Genomic DNA, 22,609 nt, shown 5'->3' with positions numbered 1-22,609 from the left:
ATTGTTTTCTATATTGGTGTGTGCAATCAAGAGTATTTGTATTGGATTGTATAATTGGAGTTTCCGAAAATGACTTGCTTTAAAATATTAATAGTTATTAGAATTTGAGAAATATTTTAATTGTTGTAATATTTTTTTAGTTCTGATAAGAATAGTGTAAGAAAACTAACCTAAGACAAAAGTTTTATCATAATCAAGGTTAAATAAATACATGTTTGATTGATTGTAAACCTTTTCACTAACCCTATCCTTTTGAGGGTTTCATAGTCAACTAGGAACTCTTAAAGCTATCTACAATACTGCCATACTAAGCCAAATACCGCTATATCAAAAGAAAATTCATTGCTAACTTTATACTTTGGTTTCTATAGCTGAGAATTCAGTTTTCGTAATCATTCGAAAGATAGCGCTATTCGGCTTATTAGGGCAGAATATATACATGAACAAAATAATAGTATGTCTTCTTTGTCGTATCCTCATGAATGACAGAACGAAAGTGGACTCTCTTCACCAGTGCTTTCCAAGCCGCTTGATCTTATCCATTCACCTGTAATGTGGCTAGTTTCTGACGTTATTATGCCTGCCCAACGGCGTAGCCATACGTCCGTCCCTCCTTTTTTTTGCCATGCTAAAATAAATGCAAAAATTTAATTCAATGACATTGGCCCACCTAGTGGTACCATACTTTCCACTTACCATTACTGGATCCTTGGCAGAAGATTCGGTGCCTTCTTAATGGACGCTACTTGTGTTATTAGCTTTGTCGCGTCCCAATTGAGTCACACTAAGTACTGCTGGTTCGGCTGCTGAGTATGCAGATAAGCAGAGGCATACAAAGTAAGTATTCTCGTTCCGATCGTACCTGCCGGCCTAGCCAAGGTGCCAATCGCTTGCGCTACCACAGAATAAATAATAGTACTATCGTACACACAGGAAACTTCCTACAAAACCGAAGTTTCACAGTGGTTCAGGGTCGAATCATGCTGTCCCCTTCTAATATATGGCACTATCCTTTTCGGCTATTTAGGGTTGTCAAAATTCAAGCCATTATCTTATCTGTGGTCGTGCACGCAAAGGGACGTCAAGTTGTGTCAATCCTAATACTTGCTCGGAGCAATGCTGAGCCGAACGGAGCCGAGTTTGCCCGAAGGCTGGAGTTTCGCAGCCCTGGCGCTACCTACGACAACGTTTTGTGTCTCTTTATCACTCTTCCATATTAGTGCAACAGTTTCGTTAGCCACGAAGCGTAAGCGATTGGCATGATGGCTACGCGGCCTGGTCCAACAGACCTTGGCAATTTAAAGCCTCTCGTCATTCACACTCCTACCTTGTCAACCGGTGTCAAGTAGACGTTTTGGCCGGCTACTGCTTTATGTAAATAGCAAAGTGTGTATACCTTCGGGTCAAATCTTGCAAGATAAATTGGGGCATTATCTATGAAAAGGGACCTTATTGTCGATGGCGCTTACGCCGCACAGCGTCGCGCGGCATTGTATTTATATCGGAGCATCGTTAATAATAGCGTAAGCGCCATCGACAATAAGGTCCGTTTTAATAGATAACATCACAATTAAACCCATTTCCCATTAATCGATTGAGATGAAACTTCAAAGGTCTTTATTGATAAAAACAAAAAAATAAATAAACAAACAACAAAACTTAAAAACCTACAGATAAAAAATTTGGCCCAGATCCAAATACGTATGTAAGTTGAGTGACAATGCAATATTATTGTACAGTCAAGTCTAAAAATATCGATACGGACAAAGTGCCAAAATATGTAGGTATACACAATTGAAATTATCTTAGTCTCAAAATTAAAAGTAGTACATCTTGAAACGGAGTGACACGTGTTTTGAGTTTAGCTCTCTAAGGGCCAGTTGCACCAACCACATTTGACAGACTGATCAACGTCAGCCGGCGCGCCCCGGCGCTTTCCTATGAAACTTTCCATACATAAAAATTTTGCGAACTCTTTAACGATACGAACAGTTTGGTGCAACCGACCCTAAGTGGTATATAGATGTGGTAGCGATCCAGTAATATACCACATACAGGTAGGATACCTATAAATGAAATAGACACCAAAATATGTGCATTTTATTTATTAAACATATTTTGTACAACAGATTAAATAAAACAAAATAAACTTAACTTACATAGTTGATGTGAATGAATAACAATTGATAATATAATATTTGATGGAGGATAATAGTAACGGGCCATGTTCCATGGGCCGTTTAACGACTTAGAACTAGTACTCTTAAATAATAACAATCCTTGAAATATTAGAATAATTCTTAAAAAAATCTTTAATACATATAAAATAGAATATATTGTCCGTTCTAAGCTAGTATATAGGTTAGTATTTTAGTATAAGATTTATCTTACTATACAAATTAAATTATTTTTACATTAGGAGGAGTAACTGCGCAGTAAGAATAAGGTCAGATAAGGTAAGAGAAACGTTGTTTATTGTGCTATAAATAGTATGAAGAAAGACTTTATACGTATTTTTAGGTTAATTTTACGTATGCATATGTTTTATTTTTATTATCATCTTTTTTCCCTACAATTATTTATCTTGCTCCAGGGTTACTATTATGATTGTGACTTTCTACAAACATTAAGTTAACATTAAAGAGTTCTTTCAAATGGAATCACAAGATTACTCCATAACTTCAGTAAGGATTATTAAATTCTTTTAATTTAATGAATTTGGTAGGCTTCTCATGGTGAACTCTTACAAGATGTCTTTTAACCGCGTCGTGTCGTGGAAATTTCTTATAGCATATTTCACAAGCATATGGCCTCTCACCAGTGTGCACGCGATAATGCGTTTTTAATTCGGCAAGGACCGAAAACGGTCTTTTGCAAACGTCGCATGCATGTGGCTTACTTTCTGTGTGAAGTCTTTGTATATGAACTGTTAAGGCAGATTTATGCCTGAATTGTTGTCCGCATACTTCACACGAGTGTTGTTTAAAGTCCTCGTGCACCATCTTGTGATCCTGTAAATGTCTCTTCTTTCGGAATGTCTTGTGACAAATTTCGCACTCAAAAGGTCTTTCTTCAGAGTGTGTTATTCTATGATTTTTTAATATACCTTTTGTTGAAAATCGTTTGCTACATATTTCACACATAAAATCCCTTGGTTCTTCCTTTTGCGTTTTATCCTGCTTTTCTTTCTGAAAATGTTTCTTAATGTGTTTAGTTAATGGCCCTCGTAGTGCGAATAGTTTGCCACAAATATCGCAACAAAATGGTTTGTCAGCAATGTTGTGTTTTTCAAATAAATGTTTTTTAAAGCTACCTTTAAATCTGAACTTCCTTTGGCATAATTCACAGGTATAAGGCTTTTCACCGGTGTGTGTTCGCATATGTTCAATCAAATAATCTTTGCTTTTGAATTGTTTATTACATGTATCACAATCGTACGTTTGCCTTTTCGATTTTTCTGAAAACTCTTTTTTGCATTCTTTGGCTTCTCCTGGAACGTCATCTTTCATTTCCTTCTCAGCGTGTTTCTCCATATGTCTAGCCAAAGTCCCCTGCAGCGAAAATAGTTTCCCACAAATATCGCAAGAAAACTTTTTATCCATAACCTTGTTGTGTTTGACTAATAAATGTTTCTTAAAACTACATCTATATGGGAACTTCTTTTGGCATATCTCACAGGTGTAAGGTTTTTCACCAGTGTGTACGCGCATATGCTGAATCAAACCAGCTTTTTGTATGAATTGTTTATTACATACATCGCACGGGTATCTAAAATCCCCGGTGTGAATTCTTAAATGAAGGCCGAAAGCACTTCTTGATACAAACTCTTTACCGCATTCTTCACATTTAAAAGGTTTTCCCCCCTTATGATCGAACTTATGACTATCCAATGCAGACTGCGTCTTAAATTTCTTATCGCAAACTTCACAAGTGAATGTATAATCTCCAGTGTGATGTTTCAAATGAGTGTTTAAGTATTTTTCTTCTGAAAATTGCTTTTTGCATATATGACAGGTGAAATTTATTTTATCTATAGGTAATTGATTTTTCGATTCTTCTGAAAGCTCTTTTTTACAATCTGTTATTTCACCTGGCTCTACGCTATTGGGATCATATCTAAAGTGACTTTTTTGATGTACATTTAAGTTGCACTTAAGTCTAAATGTTTTATTACATATTTCACAAGAGTACGGTCTTTCACCAGTGTGAATCCGCATGTGCACAACCCAAGGACTCCTTTGGGTAAATCTCATTTCACAAAATTCGCAGGAAAACTTGAACTTCCCCATGTGTTGTGCGTAATGAGTGTTTAAGTGGCTCTTTTGTACGAATTTTTTGTCACAGACGTCGCAAGAGTAAGGTCTCTCTCCGGTGTGGGAGCGGCGATGGATCATGAGTTTTCTTTTTGCACATGGGTTCTGGAACCTTCTGCGGCAAATGTCACATTCGTAGAGCTTACCGCGGTCGGCAGAAGGGGCCGACTTGGAGTCGTCGAGGTCGGTAAGAGTTGGTTCTAGCATAAAAGTGACGTGGTTGGACGCTGTAGTAACGGGTTGCGCTGAAGGCCCTGATGGTCCTCCGTATATCGCCACTGAAACAATAACAATAAACATATCGGTCCCATGGGAAACCTTGTTCAGCTCCGAGCAACACAGGGAAGGGAGTCGCCATTCGCACTATTTCCCCTCTGCCGAAGCACCAGCCCAACTGGACATGCACACAACTAGCGCGATGCGTGTCGTGAGGTCGTGACTCATCCGTACCCAAAAAGAGGTCGAGGTGTGCAAGATTTGTCTTTGACGTGTGTCATTTTCTATTTATCTGTGTCGTCATTACAGATTGGATGTTGCATGTAGTGAGTAAGAAGTGCGACTGTGTGCACGTTTCGCCCCCACAAAAAAGTGGCAGAACGATTTGTACGGTAAGAGGTCGCTTGGGCTCCTTCCTTCCGACGTGTCGAAAGCCAATGTTGCTCGAAGTTGTTCAGTATGACCTCGATACATTCATGACATTCAGGATTACGACCCCAAAATCACCCAGAATTTACTTTAAAACCTACACGGGGGGGCGATTTTTAATTTCGAACGGATCGAGAAAGAAGCTTACAGATGTTGTGCATAATTATTTTCCATCGTATTTTCACGTAAGCGTACGAACGTGTCTTGCTATTTCAGCCAGTCTCGGTACAAAAAGTACTGAGGTTGAATAAGCATGACAAATACGAACGTTTCCGAGAATATACGATGGAAAACAATTATGCACTATATATATGTATTTAATAAAGTACACACCTGATACGACTTCGCCGTCAGCCATCTCCACTTCAGACCTCTCCAGCTTGATGTCCGCTGCAGAAAACAAGGTTTTATTCAGACAGATTTTATTAAGATATAAGAACAATTCAATTTTAAATAAATACATGTGTAACTTGAGTATGCACGGTGTTTTTATTGAATTCAGCTAACTTTGGGGTATGGCTAAGTACATTTAGGATGGCATACATATTTGTCATTTCGAACATTGATCGTCCGAGATAGTACAGTCATCAGCAATAGTATCTTACACAACTAGGGCCGCAAAAATATGTGACATGTTCTTATTTGGAGCGCAATAAGAGCGCGTCATATATTTTTGCGGCCCTAGTTGTGTAAGATACTATGGCTGATGATGACTTTGTGTTTAGTAACAAATGTATACACTCGTACTAAACACTAAGCAATGTGGAAACTTGCCCTAAGGCAAGTGTACACACTGTAAATAAATTATTGATTATCTTCAAAATGGAGTCAATTAGAATACCGGTGTCTTTGAGAAAATAAACTCAATTTAATTCCGCAATGCACCCTTGAAATTAACGGAGTTAAAAGAAACACTGTGTATATCAAAAGTTTTTCATTTCTTTATGTCCTGAATCTTTAATTTTACAACTAATATACTCACGTATGACGGTTTCCTCTCCAGCAGCTCTCTCGAACTTGATTTTCATCTTGTTACCTGCAGCAAAAAATAAGTTCACGTTTTGGTCTATTTCATTTCATTGTACAGTTAAGGACTGAGATATAAATATTAGGGGACAATCTTACACAGTTCGACCTAGCTCTAAATTAAGCAAAGCTTGAGTTATGTGTACTATAGTTAGTTTTTTTAGCATTAGAAAGAACTTCAAAGAATGTAAGCGATCTTGACATGTCTTTTAATTGAAAAACGCTTTTTATTGAGTAATGGATATTTACCATAGGCCTAGATATGCGAGTTCAAAACTATCCAGTTCAATCTAGTATGTCATATAGCTTACTAGCAGTGAGCACTCCCTTAAGCCGCGCGCGCAGCTCGGCCTGGCTGCGCTGCACTTGCTGCTTGAAGTCGCTCGCATCCCGCAGCCGCGCCACGCACACCTCGCAGATCCCACACTCGTCATTCCCCATGCCTAGCTGTAAGTTACAATTAAAATTGGTTATTTAATTTAAAGTTTACCATATCTAGTTAGTTAGTGCGTCTCCTCTAGCTGTCACTGCCAACGTCGTGCCATAATAACCTAACAGATGGCGTTAGGGAGCTAGAACGCACAAACTACTAACCCCTTTATTCATAAACGTTTACTAAAGTTGATAAGCCGATAATAATCGTTTGTCCCTTCCCATCATACCAATACGTCGGAAAGGGACAAACGATTATTATCAGCTTGTCAACTTTAGTAAACGTTTATGAATAAGGGGGGTAAGAAGATACTATGTCTAGAACGCAATTAGTATGAGACCCTACATCACGCTTACGGAGTTATAATGTCAGTTTCTATAATATATATAACATCTGACCAACTCTCAACGGACTTCGGTCCCCAGGCATAACACCCGCCTGGAGAGAGTACTCTCTCTACCTTCTACATAGTTATATTATAAACATCACATAAAGTACAATAAACTGCAAGTTATTTAGAAAGAAAACTCACTGCTTGTTTTTTATTGAGGGATAGATAAATCATTTTGATGATTTATCTATCCCTTTGACTCTTTTATCAAAAGGAGAGACCAAATTATTTTACTGACAATTGACATTACGATACAAGTGCGAAAAGTAGGAAATTCGCAACGAAACAAGACTGAAGGGAATGTTTTAAACTGACATGAGTTGCGAATTACCTTTTTGCATGTGTATTGTACAACGTTTTACAGTACATGTACAGTCAAGGAATTTAAATTCCGACCCATTTCGTACTTTGTCACAGTGACAATCAATATGAAAGCCGCTAGAGACCTCATACGGTTGTCACTGTGACAAAGTACGAAATGAGTCGGAATTTAAATTCCTTGACTGTACATGGCCCTTTAAATTTCTGACATAGGCACGTATTGTCCTTTTAATCCCACCTTGGGGTGATAAAGTAGCTCCATATGTACCTACTGTTAATGTTATTAAGGACATGATGTATAATTAATTTCAATTTTGTTTTAGATGTTGGCTACTTTGTATAAGGCTGACTCTAGCGAAGGGGTGTTAGGAAATATTATAGGGGTTGACCTAGGTAGGGCCAATCGGTAGTTAGGGTAGAGTAGGATAGGGCGTAGTTTTGTGAAAGATAGCCTCTTTCACCTGAGGAGGCAAGATATGTAAAGGTTTGCAATCTTTACAGCCTTTTTTATCAGTGGCTGGCTAGTCATGCATATTTGAATTTAGAATCTGATTTTGCTGTCAGATGAAACGGGGTGTGGAATTGCGGATTAGCATTCCTAAAGAGGTAGCCATCGAGGCTAGTAGTAGGAATATAATCAATGTAATTTAGCTGAAGTTTATGAAAAGAATATACAGAAGATCATCTATGTGTATTTGAATGCCTTCCACATACTCCCTGCTAGGCCGTAACCCTTTATACCTTATCCCATGATAGAGATAGGATCAGGCAGCTCAAAGCACGAAATTCTTTGTACTTAAACATCACTGATAACAAGACATACACGGTCACTACAACACAAAACTCAAATTCAGGTAAATCCATCTGTCAGATTATGCTATTTTAGTAATAAGATATGGTAATAGGGTAGATTTACCCGAGTTTGAATTTAAGCGACACAACTAAACATGTAGTCATGTACGCGTACTTGGGCGGAGTATCTTTTGAAAATATTATAAGTGTCATTGTTATGCGTCAACACATTAAACAAAACTATCCAAATAATTATTTGAACAGTATCTACAAGTAATAACAAGATCGATAAAGTTACTATCTCTACTTATGTACTTACATTAATATCGAAGCAGTCTTTCAGCATGTCGTAATATATCTCTGTTTTGCCAAGATGTCTGTACAGCGTTTTGAGCCCCTTCTCCGGCGGCCGCACCAGGCAGCAGCTACACGAGTGCAACTCCTCCATTTTCTTGAGAATCACAACAGAAGTTCACTTATTCAATCTTGGGTCTCGTAAGACAAACAGGGAGATGTTATCGATCCAAAACTCGAAATCGGGGGGCGACCGAGCAATGGCGTCATCTCGTTCACTGTCCGATCGTAATCAAAATGACATGACTTTATTGACATTGACGAGAGTCTTGTTGCCAGATTACTATTGTAATCCTTCAATTCCGTTTCCCCGTTTTACTTGTTTGGCTGAATGCGCCAGGAGTGCCCAGGAGCGCGATGCCATAAAAAAAAATACTGTCACTAACATGTCAATGTCATTTCAATGATGTTGAATAGTTGTTGATATGCAGCGAACTGATATACATGGAAGTATTCAGAGTATTCTGTCCGCTCAGTTATGACCCAACGTAAACTATTCGATTGTAGGCGGTGCTTACAGACTATTCGATTCGCAACTTTAGTTCAGTGGCGAGAAACTCTCATACTACGAACAGATGCACGGCAAAGATATTTGTCATATTCATTTGACATAATTAGTTCAGCGGCGAGGCATTGGCGGCAGCACTGTTGAAATGCTAACTTGACATTATGCGTATACGAGTAGCGATGTGACGAGTCCACTTTTTTTCGATTCGAATCATTCGAATCGATTCGGCCACTGATCCGAGTTGAAATTCGAACTGACTCGACTCGACGGTTTGCGTGGTTCGCGACAAGGTCACGGGCCGCGGAGCCGCAAACGAGTCAAGCGGCAGTTGTTGTAAACAGAACCTTCAGGACATCGAATTAAGGTTTATTTTTCAATGGCCATACTACCAGTGAACTCGACTCGGGATGGCGAATCAAGCGGCAGTTGTTGTAAAAAGAACCTTCGGGCTACGGAATTAAGGTTTATTTTTGAATGGTCATAGTACCAGTCAACTCGGATTGAAACGGCGAATCAAGCGGCAGTTGTTGTAAAAAGAACCTTCGGGCTATCGAATTAAGGTTTAGTTTTGAATGGCCTTAGCGTAGCGTTGACTCGGCTCGGAGAGTTGGTGAATTGGCGATTCATTCGCCGAGTCAGCGGATCGGATACCAAGTTACCAGTCAGTTTAGTGGCCGAGTTGATTCGGATTGCCAATAGTCTTGATTCGAATCAACTCTTCGAGCAACACGGAAGGGAGGCGGCATTCGCACTATTTCCCCTCTGCCGAGGTACAAGATTAGCGTGTCAATTTAATCTACCGCGGGTAATAAAACTAGTTGCACTTGGATTTTTCACTAGACCGAGTCCAGACGCGCGCGTGAACACTGCTGCACAAAAATGCCTGTTTGCTCGGTTTTTTGTTATAAAAAGAGGTCGGGGATATCAAATTTACAAAAAGAAAGTGTTACATTTCACATGTAATATTTTTTTTTACATATCATACGTTTAATTACATTTAAATACAATTATTATATTTGAGTCTCAAGTAATTGTTGGATTTATCGATTTTGCTCGCTCAGTACAAATTGCGGATCGGTCGAGCGACAAATCCGACTTCTCATCTCTCAGAATACAATGACATACATCAACGAAAATGTGTTAGTGTGCGTGTTGTGACACTAGTCACTCGTCCGTACACAAAAAGAGATCGAGGTTTGCAAGATTTGTCTTTGACGTGTGTCATTTTCTATGTATTTGTGTCGTCATTACAGAGGGCCTACCGCGAACCACGTTCGACGTGTTGCCTCCCTGTCACACTTACGTATGAATTTACAAGTGCCATTAGTAGAAGAGCCGGCCGCAAATTTTCTAACCGACTTGATACCACGATGAAATGCACAATGGTTTCCCATAAAAATGATGCTAAGTCCGAATTCGATAGTCTGCCACGGCGGAACTTGCCGAAAGTACGAAAAAGAAGGCCACTTCCGGTGCCAAAAAAGGGGGTTGATTTAACCCATCTGATACCGAAATAATAGTTATGGCAGCAGTTAGAAATTTACATGTAGACACATAAAAGCGAAGTCTGCCAGTATTTTTTTTGCCGGAAGTGCTTGGCAGACGCTCTCAAAGGTGGCCACCGGGACCCCTAATTTAACCCATCTGATACCACCATGAAACCAATTCCAGTCGGTAGGTATGAACCCTCATGTCAGGAATATATAAGTCTGCCAAGGCTTTTCCTGCCGAAACACCTTGGCAGACGAGATTATGTGAGCAAGGTAACCATCGGTTACCCTACACTAACCCATCTGATACCACCATGAAACCAATTCCAGTCGGTAGGTATGAACCCCCATTTTAGGAATATATAAGTCTGCCAAGGTTTTTCCTGCCGAAACACCTTGGCAGACGAGATTATAAGCAAGATGATCATCGGTTACCGTACACTAACCCATCTGATACCACCATGAAACCAATTCCAGTCGGTAGGTATGCACCCTCATTTCAGGAATATATAAGTCTGCCAGGGCTTTTCCTGCCGAAACACCTTGGCAGACGAGATTATGTTAGCACGGTGTACATCAGTTACCCTACATCAACCCATCTGATACCACCATGAAACCAATTCCAGTCGGTAGGTATGAACCCCCATTTCAGGAATATATAAGTCTGCCAAGGCTTTTCCTGCCGAAACAACTTGGCAGACGAGATTATAAGCAAGATGACCATCGGTTACCGTACACTAACCCATCTGATACCACCATGAAACCAATTCCAGTCGGTAGTTATGAACCCCCATTTGAGGAATATATAAGTCTGCCAAGGTTTTTCCTGCCGAAACACCTTGGCAGACGAGATTATAAGCAAGATGGCCATCGGTTACCGTACACTAACCCATTTGATACCACCATGAAACCAATTCCAGTCGGTAGGTATAAACCCTCATTTCAGGAATATATAAGTCTGCCAAGGCCTTTCCTGCCGAAACACCTTGGCAGACGAGATTATGTTAGCAAGATGTACATCAGTTACATGAAACCAATTCCAGTCGATAGGTATGAACTCGCATTTCAAGAATATATAAGTCTGCCAAGGCGTTAGAAGACTTGACTTGGCAGACTGGACTTGTCAAACAAGGTATCAGATAGGTAAATGTAGGGTAACTGATGTACACCTTGCTAACATAATCTCGTCTGCCAAGGTGTTTCGGCAGGAAAAGCCCTGGCAGACTTATATATTCCTGAAATGATGGTCCATACCTACCGACTGGAATTGGTTTCATCGTGGTATCAGATGGGTTAGTGTACGGTAACCTATGGTCATCTTGCTTATAATCTCGTCTGCCAAGGTGTTTCGGCAGGAAAAACCATGGCAGACTTATATATTCCTAAAATGGGGGTTCATATCTACCGACTGGAATTGGTTTCATGGTGGTATCAGATGGGTTAGTGTACGGTAACCGATGGTTACCTTGCTCACATAATCTCGTCTGCCAAGGTGTTTCGGCAGGAAAAGCCCTGGCAGACTTATATATTCCTGACATGAGGGTTCATACCTACCGACTGGAATTGGTTTCATGGTGGTATCAGATGGGTTAAATTAGGGGTCCCGGTGGCCACCTTTGAGAGCGTCTGCCAAGCACTTCCGGCAAAAAAAATACTGGCAGACTTCACTTTTATGGGTCTACATGTAAATTTCTAACTGCTGCCATAACTATTATTTCGGTATCAGATGGGTTAAATCAACCCCCTTTTTTGGCACCGGAAGTGGCCTTCCTTTTCGTACTTTCGGCAAGTTCCGCCGTGGCAGACTATCGAATTCGGACTTAGCATCATTTTTATGGGAAACCATTGTGCATTTCATCGTGGTATCAAGTCGGTTAGAAAATTTGCGGCCGGCTCTTCTACTACATAGAGAGGCAACACGTCGAACGTGGTTCGCGGTAGGGCCTCTGATTGGATTTTGTATGTAAGTGTGTGAGAAGTGCGACTGTGTGCACCTTCCCCCCGCGAAAAATGGCAGAAAGATTTGTACGGTGAGATATCGCTTGGGCCCCTCCCTTCCGACGTGTCGGAAGCCGGTGTTGCTCGAAGAATCAACTCATCTGTAGGTTGATTCGGATTATTCGAATCAGATAACTCGACTCGCCCATCGCTATATACGAGCGGCAACCATTTTGAAATACGAAATTCGTGTGCAAACATACTGCAAAATAATTACAGTTTTTTCTGTGATAGCGACTCGTGTCTTGTGTTTGAGATAGAGTTGTGTGGTGTTTTTGAAAAGTAAACCCGTACTTTTGTAAAATAGTAAAAATGGCCGGCAAAAACCGATATTGTGAAATATGCGGTGTCCGAGAAATCAATCGAGGAGGATTCTTTGCCAGATTTCCCAAGGATGAACAGCGGTAAGTCAACAAGTTCTGAAATACAACTACCAGGGAACAAATCAAATTATTTTATTAAACATTTTGATTTATCAGCCGCGTAGGTAAGCTGAAGACCGACCGAGACGCGGGTTCGAATCCGGTCTCCGCCACTACGTAATAGGAGGAACGCACGTATTGCTTGCCCTAAATGTAATTTATTTATTTATTATTTATTTATTTAATAAAATACAGAGGTATTCTTAAAAATAGTCATAGCCCAGCAAGACTCAACAATGACCACAGTCAAACTCATTGGTCATCAGGTCTCTAGTTATTAAAGTTGTTGGTCAAAAACTTCCCAGGCATTTAAAGATGTTATTAGCTACTTATACGGTGTATTATTTGAAATTTGAATTTGCTATGTTTGCTACCTGTTTTTTTCAAATATTACCTTTTATTACTATAAAAGCGTACGTGTTATTCAATTTCATATTTGAGTCATCTAAAAGTAGTCCTTCATGGACCCAAATGTCCCAATTACTTTAAAGCACATACCTACTATGTTCCTCTTATGTTTGCAATACTTATTGATTTAATTTGCATCATTTGTGTTCCTCAATAAGTATTATGTTTACAGTACACAATTAAAAGGAAGCCAAAACCACTTTGCTTACAGGTGTATAACTTGGGTTAGACAAGCTGGACTGGAAAAGAAGATCTCGTTCATTTACCCATAGAAAAGTTGCAGGAGATTTGTCACGTTTGTGGCGATAATTATGAACGGAAAGACTTTGGCAAGACAAGAAATAAGCTAAATGTCGAGCCATGCTGTGTCGAAGTTACAATTGTGTCAAAATAGGCTAAACGGGGGATATTCGTAAGTATCATGTAGGTACATTACAAATTACAAGCATAAGGGAGTACCTATTTGCAGCGCTTTGAACGTCTTTTTACTATGAAAAGGAGATTTTTAGCAATAACTCTAAAACTACTGGACCGATAATGTTTGCTATAGCTTTCATTGAAATTATTTATTAAGCTTTTGTTTCACGATTTTTGTCATACTTTTTGGACCCATATTTTTGGGCACATATTTTTGCTCTCGCAGCGATTATTTCCGAATAATTTACTATATCAAAAAAGGGTCTCCTTGTTCGTTTTGAAAGACCTATCCAACGGTACCCCTCGCTATTGGAACAAAAAATGTTTTGTATAGTTTTTATTTTACCGTTCTGCCGCAAGGGGCTTCCATAAATTCGATTTTTGACCCCCCCCCACCCCTATAATCATTCAAAAATCTTGATTCAAATGACCCCATTTCCTCCTACTTCATGCTACCGTCATCCGATGTCTAGACCCCCCCCCCCCCTCGAATTTGAAATGACGTAATTTATGAATAGCCCCCAATGCATGATTTATGTATCCATGCCAAATTGCAGCTTTCTAACACTAACGATCACGGAGCAAAGCCTCGGACAGACAGAGATGGCGAAACTATAAGGGTTTCTAGGTGACTACAAAACCCTAAAAAGAGCCTATCCAAAGTTAAATCTTTCCGCACTTCCACTCCACTGACGGAATACGAATTATTATGAGAATTTCCTCAATATGCTGCAAGTAGACAAGGTAACTTTCTATTAGCCATAATTAGTAATTAACCTTAGTTGTAGCCCACTAAGTGATTAGGTAAGTAATAAAATAAATACTTTATCGTAGGTAAGTTTAAAACAGCAGCACAGCAACAAATACATTTTAAAGTATAAAGATGAAGTTATCCCTTCACCGAGCTAAGTAGCTAACCCCAAACAAACTTTGAACCAAGACCTAATATTATGATTTAAAAAACCGGCCAACTGCAAATCGGAGTCGCGCACGAAGGGTTCCGTGCCCATACGCAAAAAACGGCAAAAAAATCACGTTGGTTATATGGGAGCCCCACTAAATATTTATTTTATTTTGTTGTTAGTATTCGTTGTTATACCGGCTAAGTTTTATGAATAAGTGGTTTAATATAAATAGTCAGTACCGTCTTTCCCATAAGGGCATACGGGGCCCGTGCCCAGAGCCCCCATCCTAAAGGGGCCCCGAAGGACAGACAGTAACAGTATATTTGATACCCATAATAAATAGATCATTGTAGAAAAATGATAATTTACATAATTAGCTTACTTTATTTTCCCAAAGGAGGGCCCCAAATTCTTATGTGCCCAAGGGCCCCAGCATAGTTCAAGACGGCCCTGTATATAGTACCTAATCTAAAAATATTAACATAATTTTCACAAGAATTTTAAATTTCAGCTGCAAACCAGATCGACGCATCTTTACATGCCAGACCATCGACATCGAACAGTGTAGGTAAATGGTAATTCTGCTAGTTCACACGTCGAACCACGTTCGACGTGTTGCCTCTCTGTCGCACTTGTAAATTCGTATGTAAGTGCGACAGAGAAGTAACACGGCGAACGTGTTTCGCGATAGGCCCTCAGTTTACCCACGTTTCTCTTCGAATTGGTTAGTCCGAATTGTGATCGTTTTCAGGGTTCCGTCCGCAGCCAAAATGGCAAAAATGAAACCGTTATAGTTTCGTCATGTCCGTTGGTGAGTCCGTCTGTCCGTCCATCTGTCCGTAGAGCACAAACATTTTACTCAGGAACTATAAGATATAAGGATATTATAACAAACATAGGCTTTTCTATATAAGTTATATAGAAGGCAAACGAGGACACGAATCACCTGTGGCCTATTTTATAAAGCTACAAGTTACAATTTACAAGCGGAAGTCTCTTTCTAACCCTATGTGTTAGAACGAGACTTCCGCTTGTAAATTGTAACTTGTAGCTTTATAAAATAGGCCACTGATGGTAAATAAGCGATTCCCGTCGCACATGGAAAGTCCATGAAGACCTTTGTTATTTAGATAAATTCCCGCTCCCAACCGCGTTATTGCGGTACAAAATCCTAATAGTACTTAATCTAAAAATGTTAACTTATTTCTTTTACAATAATTTAATATTTCAGCTGCAAACCAGATTCAAATCAGATCTACACATGCCAGAGTACCTCTGTCAACATCAAACAGTGAAAATGGTAATTATGCTAGTTTTGCTTTTAGGTAAAAGTATTTTAGTTTTCACACAGATCTCAAGTAGTTTATCCACGTTTCTCTTCGAAACCGATAGTGCGATTTGTGCATGTTTTTAGGGTTCCGTAGCCAAAATGGCAAAAAAGAAACACTTATCGTAAACTATTCTAAGATATAAGGGCATTTTAATAAAATTTGGAACATGTGTTTTTTACACATGTGTTATGTACCTACTACTTATATGATATAGGAGGCAAACGAGCACACGAATCACCTGATGATAAGATTACCGTCGCCCATGGATACCCGCAACATTACAGTCGCAACACCGTAGGGTCGAAACGGTCCGGAAATACCGCACGCGGCAGTTCATTCCAGTTTGTCTGTGCGAGGTAGGAAGTTTCTGGAGAAGCTCATACTTGAGGACTGGCAGCCGTCCATTAATGGACGTTAATTAAGTGGTGTTGATGTACTTTACGCTTCGGTACGTAGTTTAAAATACACTCCATAGGTAGGTTGTGAAACTTATAAATAATAAATATTAGGGGACATCTTACACAGATCAACCTAGCCCCAACTAAGCTTGTTCTATGGGTGACGATATACATTACATACTTATACAGATAAATACATACTTATATACATAGAAAACACCCATGATTCGGGAACAAATATTTGTGTTCATCATACAAATAAATGCCCTTACCTGAATCCGATCGGTTTCACAGGCAGGGTCACTACTTACTAGGCCAGACCGGTCGTCGTCGTATGAAACTAAAATTGATTTATCCTTGAGAAATATCAACATAAGCACATCATTCGATAGGTCTTCAAATTACTATTAAGCAAGTTAAGGTTTTAAGCCACATTTTTGTTAAGCTCTAGTACCTACTGATGATGGGATCCATGAGGAATCGAGGGAACTCCTCAAATCTATAATTAAAGGCATACATATAGTGATTTTATCGACAAATCAAGCATTTACATTGAAAAAAGTAACAATTAATGAAGTAGAACTGCTGATGATGATCAAGAACGGAACTCTACAATGATTGGCGATTTCGATTTTGTGGGTTAGGTAGGATAAAACTGTGACCCTTAGAGAAACGAAATCATCATCATCATCATCTTCCTCGCGATGTCCGGAAAATTTGCCACGGCTCATGGGAGCCTGGGGTCCGCTTGGCAACTAATCCCAAGAATTGGCGTAGGCACTAGTTTTTACGAAATCAACTGCCATTTGATCTTCCAACCCAGAGGGTAAACGAGGCCTTATTGGGATTAGTTCGGTGTCCTCACGATTTTTTCCTTCACCTAAAAGCGACTGGTAAATATCAATTGATATTTCGTACATAAGTTTAGTGCCGAAAAACTCATTGGTAGATACGAGCCGGGTTTGAACATGCGATTGCAAGACGCACGCTCTTACCGCTAATAGACCACTAGCGCTTAGAGAAAGGAAATGCTACTATAAAAGTGGGTAAGGTTAGGTTAGAACTGCGACCCTTACAGAAACGAAATGCTACTAGAAAAAGGTGACGAAGTGAATTACTATATATAGTGATCAGTTAAATGCCAGCCAATAATTTACATATATGGCATTTCAGACTGTTTTGAGAAGTCGGTTTCTTTTATTAAAGATTATTTTTGGCATAGGTACATTTATCTCAACTTAGGGTAGGTTATTCAGTTGAAGTTTTATCAAAACCGGTTGTAATGTACGTGTACGTATTAGTATGACAATCTCGCTTATTGATAGGTACGAACTACTAGTGTGTAGCATCATTGGGAAGAAACGGGGCAAAACATCATCTTAAAGTTGCCACCCCATGCAAGTTTCATCGAAACCGGTTAAATGTGTGCGTCCGCTAAGTCCGGTTAAGGATTTATACGGAGATGGTCTTCGCATGCTCTTTAATAGTTTACTTGAGGATTCTTTACCTACTAGGTATTCGGTAGTCTGCGAGATTTGCTCTCACGCGGACGCCGATTTGCATGTCTTGAAGCAGGTCATTAGTATCAGCTATTACTAGGTAAAACATAGATCGGTATAAAACAGATAAGAAGTTCAAAGTAAGGTATTTAAATGGTCTAAGTCTTACCTGCTTGGTTAACAGCTGACTACGACTGACAAATAAGAATAAAAGTGAAGGTACTAACTAAATATGTTTTATGTTGGTACCAATGGTACCTATGTTTGTAGTTTATCTTTAAAACTTATTTTAACGTGTGACATGTTCCAGCACAAACTTCAGCTGCTGCATCTACGAGTACAGGCCAAGCTTGTCTGCAATCTGGAATAAGCATTCGACCGGATAAAGGTGAGCGTAGAGTTGAGAAAAAATGTATATATACGAGTATATATATTATATTACGGGGATCGCGGAAACGGCTGTAACGATTTCGATGAAATTTGCTATATGGGGGTTTTCGGGAGCGAAAAATCTATCTAGCTCTAGGTCTTATCTCTTTGAACTAGGAAACGCGCATTTTTGAGTTTTTATATGTTTATTCCGAGCAAAACTCGGTCTCCCAGATAAATTATTTAGTATTGTATAATTTCAATAAAATGCATACATATTAGTGAAATAGTATAATTATTTAAATAATTACTTGATGAAAATTTACGTTTATTAATTTCTTTAAAGGGCTAAAAGTACTGTTTATTTTGAAACTTGATATAATCACTATAATTTACATGACAAACTGCAACTTTTCGTCCCGGTTCCGCATTGAAAATCAAATTAAGTTTTGTCACGAATAAAAACATTCTATTCTATTCTATTCTAAATTTATATTTTGTATACAACGACGCTCAACCCTAGTATTTACCTAGTCCGTATCGCGTTACATTCCATGCTTGATACGTTCACGACAGCACGGTCATGGTATGATACTGCATGGATGGGTAGAGCATTACGTATTTATAGTCACTCGCACGACGGGTTTCCGAAAGCTTCATCATCATCATAACCACCATATAAGCCGAAAGACGTCCACTGATGGCCAAAGAACTCCCTCAAAGATCTCCACAGCGGCCGGTCACGCGCCGACCCCATGCAACTCCATCTTGTAGAGGGCCTTCCCACGCTGCGCCTTCCAGTCCGTGGTTTCTAGAGCTTATAGGTCTCCATTTTTAAGTAGTTTTTAAGTAGGTACTAATACTACCACAGAATAAATAATAGTACTAGGTACAGAAGCCTCACTCTCTAACAAAACGCGTCTGTTACGATCAGCACAGATATGGCCACTAGGTGGCGACAGCGCCACGCGCGGCTTATGGCTTTCCTCAAAATTGGAGCGGAACGGATCTACTTTTAGCTACCTTGTAGCAAAGCGACGAAATAGCGGAGTGAGCCACGCCTGAAACTAGGTACTAATAAAGAGGCGAGCAGCTAGAGGTTATCCTCACCCTCACGATGGCCTAGCGCCGCGTCCTCACTGCGCGTGCTGCGTGCGTAGTACGCGGTGACGGCGCGTAGGTACAGGTACAACGCTCGTATAATAGTACCTCTATAATTATGATTATTTGATTTCAGCGTCAATACCAGCGAAACGCCCCCGCTTTGCTGACGAACAATCTGGCGGATCTAGGGATACTCTAGTTCTTGCTTCTGATAATCGAAAAACGCAGCGAGCAAATCAATAGACTATAGGTAAGTGAATATGGTAGGTATTGTTACTCGTATTAAAAAAATAATTATGTTTATCTCTCAGGAGTTTTAAGCATTAATTCCAAAGTTATTGGTTAATATTTATGCACAGCATATTATTATCTCAACTTCGTTTTAAAGGATGTATACGGCGGAATAGTACCAAATAATACTTTTTAGGGTTCCGTAGCCAAATGGCAAAAAACGGAACCCTTATAGATTCGTCATGTCTGTCTGTCTGTCTGTCCGTACGTATGTCACAGCCACTTTTTTACGAAACTATAAGAACTATTTGTTGAAACTTGGTAAGTAGATGTATTCTGTGAACCGCAATAAGATTTTCACACAAAAATAGAACAAAAGCAATAAATTTTGGGGGTTCCCCATACTTAGAACTGAAACTCAAAAAATTTTTTTTCATCAAACCTATGTAGGTTCGAAGTTATTTAAGAAAATAGCCGAAAAGTGACCATTCCCCCTTTATCTCCGAAACTACTGGGTCTAAAATTTTGAAATAAATACATAAAATAGTTCTTTAACTATAGATGACAGGAAAACCTATTAGAAATGTGCAGTCAAGCGTGAGTCGGACTTACGTACGGAACCCTAGAAACGCGTGTCCGACTCGCACTTGGCCGGGTTTTTAATCTCTGCCTGCATACATACCATTGCTTAAAACAAGCCTAATTTCATTCACTTGGTAAAAGGTTCTCATACATCTTATAATTTTTCCGCGGATGTACTTATGGTTGCATTGTACGAATGCATTTAAGAGACCAAAGATTTCTACGGAGTTTCATTTAAATTAACTTTACTTGTTACAGATTACAATACAACGAAGAAAGAATTGCTGAAGAAGCTCAACCTGAAATGAAATCGAGTTTACTTTATTAACCTTTTGCCTAAGGTAACTTAGGACTTAAACCAGATAAATTGTTTTTTAAATCCATCTTTAAAACATGGTATCAAAGAGAATTTTAAATAGAGAGTTACTGTAATGATGATAAATTATGTAGCTACAGTACTTTACAGTACTACAGTACCATTTGCTGCCAACTTCCGACAGAAAATTAAACCTGTTAGAACGCCATTTGACTTTGATCATTATTCTTTCACTGATATCACAAATAAGTAATAGTACCTATTTGATATATATATATATATATATGTGTAAACTTGTTAAATATTAATATTAACACCATCTACTCGAGAGTAGGCCAAAGGTATGGTGCAATCTTTTCGAGCGATGGCGCCATAACCTTTGGCCTACAGTCGAGTGCATGGCGTTATAATTTCAATATTTAACAAATTTACACATATCAGTGAAACAATAAAAGGGCTCATTTAGACGATGCGAGAACTCGCATGCGAGTTTCATTACATTGCGGACATTGCGATTTTTCATCGGTCGGTTGAATTGGACTTAACCAACAGTCCGCAATGTAGCTAAAATCGCATACGACTTCGCGCTCCGTCTAAATCAGCCCTATGGATCAAAGTCATTTGAAGATAGAATCATTCGCAATAAATTAAAAAAAAATAATTAAGACTTAAAAAATATTTAGGGACAAGGATTATTTTAACTTACAGTGGAAACTGCATAAGTGGAATCGCAAGGGACCGGCTGTTTAGTTCCGCTTATCCAGGTTTTCCATTTATCCAGTTTTCCACTTAACCAGGTTCAAATAAAACGTAAATGTATTTATTTTTAAAGATAATTACAAAATACCTTATTAACCACCTCTGTAACTGAAATATCCTCTATTCTCACCTCTATTAATGAGACCCTCTGTAAATGAGACAGAAATTTATTTGTACCTGGCTAACTGAGAGCCTGGGTAAGTGGAATACCTCTTTAAGTGAGACAAATCTGCTCGTCCCTTGAAGTCTCAATTATCGAGGTTTCACTGTATATATACATTTAATGGCATGCCATATCGGACCGTAAAAACTCGGACTGCCGGACAGTAAAATTCATTGTAGTGCACAATCGCCCAATTTTAATTTTCTGTCGAAAGATATTGGCAGTAAATTTACAGTGGCTACATAATTTACTTTGACAAAACGCCTCTAATACACTCTATTTTCATTAATGGTATCAATGCCCACCATAAAGACCGTATCGTTAAGTATCGGGACAGATAAAACCTGGTCTAACTGTTGGCATGTGTATTATTCTATATTATATTACTATGTTCTAAGAGTTTGATCTGAGGGTATTTTTAAGCTATATCTGATTTAAGAAGGATTGTAATTTATTTTATTTTAAATACTTTATAATGCTTTTAATACCTTATAGCACATACAGTCCGGACAAACCTATCGAGCTAAATTTGAGACTAATTCATGGACTCTTGGGTACGATTTAAAGTAACGACAGGTTAATACGCTGCCAAAACATGTTATCTAAGTGTCCTCTTCATGATTTTTCAATTGAGCAGCTGCGGAATAAATGTGGTGAATTTTTATTTTTACATAAAAACGATTTTTCACCCCACGTTTTGGAATCCCTTCAATTTCTGATGCAAGCGTAATGACGGAGACAGCTAGAAGAATAAGCTAAAAACCAAAGCTTAACGGACATTCATGGCGTTGATCCATCGCTAGAGCGGGTCGATAGAAACGCTCCATGATAGTTATATTAGATGTTAAAGTCAGAGTTGTCGTAAGTAACATGCCATATTCTCTAAAAGGCCACCATTCACAGATCCTAAACTTTTTTTATAACGAAAAGAAATGCTTCGCTATACGAATTGTGTAATTGCTGTTTACATAGTACGATTTTTTTGTGTGATAGGTATTGTCTTGTTCGCAAACCGCAAATTTTCTTGTAATATTTGTCAGCAGTCGTAATTGTTACTCGAGAGGATTGCGTAAATTTTGTCCAAACCATATGCTTTCGTCGAGGTCCCAGGACGAAATGTGTTCCCTAATTTAATTATTAACTATTAAATCACTAATTAAACACATGTGTAATTTTGAAATAAAAATATAATACCAAAAAAAAACGGCTAAGTAAAGTTGTTCCTATAATTAACGATACGGTCTTTAGTACGGACTATGTAACTATGTTTGTACGGGTCAAATCTTACAAGTTAAATTTGACCCACTTCCCGACTTCCCATGAAGCTGGTGTATACATAAGTAAGGCGAGACAGGAGGTGGCCTTAGGAATTCTGTGATAAAACAACGAAACCTAATTGTATTTGGGGTTTATAGAATTGTCTCGATGAGTACT

General features: G+C 38.9%; 2 protein-coding genes and 1 long non-coding RNA gene across 7 annotated transcripts in view; 2 read left to right on the top strand and 1 right to left on the bottom strand.

Moving 5' to 3' along the window:
- The window catches only part of LOC134676166 (gastrula zinc finger protein XlCGF57.1-like), a 48,122-nt gene extending 39,609 nt beyond the window's left edge, over positions 1 to 8,513 (bottom strand). The window contains exons 1-5 of one of the 5 annotated variants that reach the window (XM_063534455.1): positions 8,241 to 8,509; positions 6,296 to 6,431; positions 5,941 to 5,994; positions 5,292 to 5,348; positions 2,091 to 4,591 (exon numbers count right to left, since the gene is read on the bottom strand). In XM_063534455.1, coding sequence (XP_063390525.1) covers positions 2,682 to 4,591; positions 5,292 to 5,348; positions 5,941 to 5,994; positions 6,296 to 6,431; positions 8,241 to 8,369 — 2,286 coding nt within the window. In that variant the 5' untranslated portion in view covers positions 8,370 to 8,509 and the 3' untranslated portion in view covers positions 2,091 to 2,681. Of the gene's footprint in view, positions 1 to 2,090; positions 4,592 to 5,291; positions 5,349 to 5,940; positions 5,995 to 6,295; positions 6,432 to 8,240 lie in introns of those variants that run through there. The other 4 variants (XM_063534460.1, XM_063534461.1, XM_063534464.1 and 1 more) reach the window with 4 other exon arrangements.
- LOC134676171 (gastrula zinc finger protein XlCGF57.1-like) overlaps positions 1 to 22,609 on the top strand; it is a 119,633-nt gene that overhangs the window by 8,539 nt on the left and 88,485 nt on the right. The window lies entirely within an intron of this gene.
- On the top strand, positions 12,459 to 20,352 carry LOC134676206 (uncharacterized). Its single transcript, XR_010099886.1, has 6 exons — positions 12,459 to 12,675; positions 13,313 to 13,513; positions 15,655 to 15,723; positions 17,962 to 18,039; positions 19,258 to 19,374; positions 20,196 to 20,352. It is a non-coding gene; the product is annotated as an uncharacterized LOC134676206 (long non-coding RNA).

The sequence above is a fragment of the Cydia fagiglandana genome, chromosome 24 (genome assembly GCF_963556715.1).
Source record: "Cydia fagiglandana chromosome 24, ilCydFagi1.1, whole genome shotgun sequence".
Lineage (NCBI taxonomy): Eukaryota > Metazoa > Arthropoda > Insecta > Lepidoptera > Tortricidae > Cydia > Cydia fagiglandana.
This window is presented reverse-complemented; position numbering and strand designations above follow the sequence as displayed.